Source organism: Alosa pseudoharengus, unplaced genomic scaffold (genome assembly GCF_046254945.1).
Source record: "Alosa pseudoharengus isolate Yale_2024_CS ecotype anadromous, Long Island Sound unplaced genomic scaffold, YU_APseudo_1.1 YU_APseudo_1.1_scf_3, whole genome shotgun sequence".
NCBI classification, from domain to species: domain Eukaryota; kingdom Metazoa; phylum Chordata; class Actinopteri; order Clupeiformes; family Clupeidae; genus Alosa; species Alosa pseudoharengus.
Window position 1 is genome coordinate 6354795 of NW_027468718.1, and position 3173 is coordinate 6357967.

The 3173-nt window shown below is 39.1% G+C and overlaps 1 protein-coding gene across 1 annotated transcript; it reads left to right on the forward strand.

Moving 5' to 3' along the window:
- Positions 1-1223: 1223 nt before the first annotated feature.
- LOC143100086 (BPTI/Kunitz domain-containing protein-like) lies at positions 1224-2750 on the forward strand. Its single transcript, XM_076263025.1, has 4 exons — positions 1224-1248; positions 1367-1428; positions 1803-1970; positions 2359-2750. The coding sequence occupies exons 2-4, from the start codon at positions 1368-1370 to the stop codon at positions 2541-2543; spliced, it is 414 nt and encodes a 137-aa protein (XP_076119140.1). The 5' UTR covers positions 1224-1248; position 1367; the 3' UTR covers positions 2544-2750.
- The last annotated feature ends 423 nt before the right edge of the window (positions 2751-3173 follow it).

Sequence of the window (3173 nt, forward strand, 5' to 3'; positions counted from 1 at the left end):
GCTGGCCAAGTCGAAGCACTGCCCACTGTATGAATCCGTTTGGTGCGTAGATATAATCCAACATTTCAAAAGACCGTTTGACATTACAGTATTTCTTTGTACATGGTACATTTATTTCAGTAAGAAAAGATAAAGAAGCTATATCCTGTGTCCTTGGGTTGTGGTTGGGAGAAATTACACAGTGGCCTTATCTACCACATGCAGAGCTGCAAGATAAAGTACAGTTGAGCAAAGGCAACGATAAGCACAGCTATTCTCATCATCAGATGACACTGATGAAGTTGCCATTGATGCCGATTCATGATGACAGTTCAAACATTTTTTACTGTGTAGTTCAACTCTGTGCTCATATCACAATCATCCTCATATTCCAAGAGAATGAATTCTAAGGTGGCATTAGAATGTGGTTTATAGTAATTAAAATTACTTTACTAACGTGTTGCCTATACTGAAAAAGGAAAAAAATGAGTAGGCCATATTGCTCTTTCAAAGAGATTCAGACTGAATTCAGATTTTTTTTCTAATCATTGTCGCTTAAACTGACAGGGCAGTAGGGCAGTACAGGACTACTCAGTCCAGAAGGAGCTAGATTATTGCATTGTCTTGTGTTAGGAAAATGTGTCACTATACCATGCATATGTATCTTTAGAGTAACACTTTACGATAAGGGTACATGAATATTCATGATTTCATGCATGAATTAATTCATGATTTATGCATTACTTCATTCTTTTATATCTTATGAATCATCAGGAATTACCATGACTTCATAGTCTCTCATTCATGACCTCAAGCATGAACAACACATCAACTAAAGCATTAGGTATTAGATTAGATACAACTTTATGGTCGGTATATATATCATATGATAATTTATTATTTATTTTGTCCATTCTTTACTCAAAATGCGTTCATGTACGAGCGCTGCCTTGAAGACAACCTTGAGGGTATAAAACACCAAGAAACGTTCACATGTACCCATTCAGGTTTCACTACAAATGTTTACTACAAATGTTTACTTCAAATGTTTACTACAAATGTTCTTGAGGGGAGAGTACTCAGGCAAGAACCCCACACCACAACTAATGAAAGCACAGTAAATATTCAAACACGGAGTATCAAGACACATCCTTCCTCCCAATCCCCTGCCCCAGACACAGTCACTTCCTGTCTGTGATAAGGCCAATATAAATGTGTGTCCCGTGTGTGTGAATTACATCTTCAACTAAACCTGGAGAACACTGAGAGGTAAGACTGCATCATGCAGACATATACTGTAGTTCTGTTCATATAACTGCTAGCGCACACGCACAAACACACACACACACACACTGGTTACAATGGTTCTGTATGTGTTTTTTCCCAGTATGACAGGCCTGGTTGTTCTATTGGCTGTGATGCCATGGATCACACTTGCTGCACCTAATGGTATGTGTATGTAGAATGTATGTAGTTAAGTAGAATTGTAATATTTACATACAACCTGTAAGTTTTTTTATCAGTAAAACAAATGTGTTTCAGTACATAAACGGTGCTGTTAATACAGCAGCTGAAAATATTTTGGTATTAATGTTATCTTTAGAAGACTTAGCAACCATGTAAAGAACTAGATGTATCGCATAGCGGTACAAAATATGACCGCCGTTCAGTCATGCACATTCACTACGCAAAAAAAAAAATGTTTTTCAACTTGTCTCCATCCCCTACTCTTGCAACTCATGTGTATTTGAGTGTGTGTGTGCAATGTATGATAAATGTGTGCATATTTTGTTCGTAATTGTATATTTTATGCGACTGTATAGATCTAGATCAGTGTGTGGCCCCGATGGATCCGGGCCCCTGTCTCGCATTAATCCCCCGCTGGTTTCACAATGCTGTGACTAACAAGTGTGAGCAGTTCATCTATGGAGGCTGCCAGGGCAACCGCAACAATTACGGGTCTGAGAAGGAGTGCACCGACACTTGCATAGGTGCCTCAGCCACGTCCTACATGCTGCCCCTCACTCACTCACTCATCACCCTCATTTACTCATTCACTCACTCACTCACTCACATACACTCACCCATCACCCTCATTCACTCACCCATCACCCTCACTCACTCACTCACATCCACTCACTCATTCACTCCCTCACTCACACACTCACATACACTCATACACTCACTCACTCTTTTTCTGTCCCTAATCAAAACAAAAAAACTAAAACACATTCTCTCTGCAAAAAATACATTTTGTTTTTCAATTTGTCTCCATCCCCTACTCTTGTAACTCATGTGTATTTGAGTGTGTGTGTGCAATGTATGATAAATGTGTGCATATTTTGTTCGTAATTGTATATTTTATGCAACTGTCTCTAGAACAGTGTCTGGCCCCGATGGATCCGGGCCCCTGTAATGGATCATTCCCCCGCTGGTATCACAATGCTGTGACTAACAAGTGTGAGCAGTTCATGTATGGAGGCTGCCTGGGCAACCGCAACAATTACCGGTCCGAGAAGGAGTGCACCGACACCTGCCTGAGTGCACTGCAGCAAAAGATTTAAAATTATGTCAATACGAATTGATGATGTATACACAATCAACAAATTTGTTTAAAAAATGTGACCAGACGTAAGTTTTGTGTTTTTAAGCACAATGTTGAGTTTGTGTAACATTCCATAGGATCTCATATCTCATCACAATGCATTGTGGGAACATGGGACAAGGTGATCATGATAACAGAAATAAAACAAATTCACTGTTGCATCAAACCACTGTTATGTGTGAAAATGTTGATCTTAACTTTAAAGTCACATCACCTAGGCCAGTAGTTCCCATAGTGGGGTCCAGGGACCCATAGTCATGAGTCAGTGACTCATAGTCAAGGGGTCTGCAAAATGATTTTCTTTATAAATGATAATGTTGGTGTTTATCATTTAAAAAATAAATATCTACAGAGGACAACCCTTTTCAGAAATTAAACAAGCAAATTGTGCCTATTTGCTCCCACCGAAATTAACATTTAACTTCAATCACTTCAATCACAGATGACAAAGAACCATATACTGTCACATTAGCTTGGCTTATTTGCCAGCTAGCTAGCTGATGAGCGTAGAGAAATCTTTGAGTTGCCAAGTGATGCAAAACCCAAAGTAAAAAAAAAACAGTTAAACACCTGCCAGAAAACACCAGGA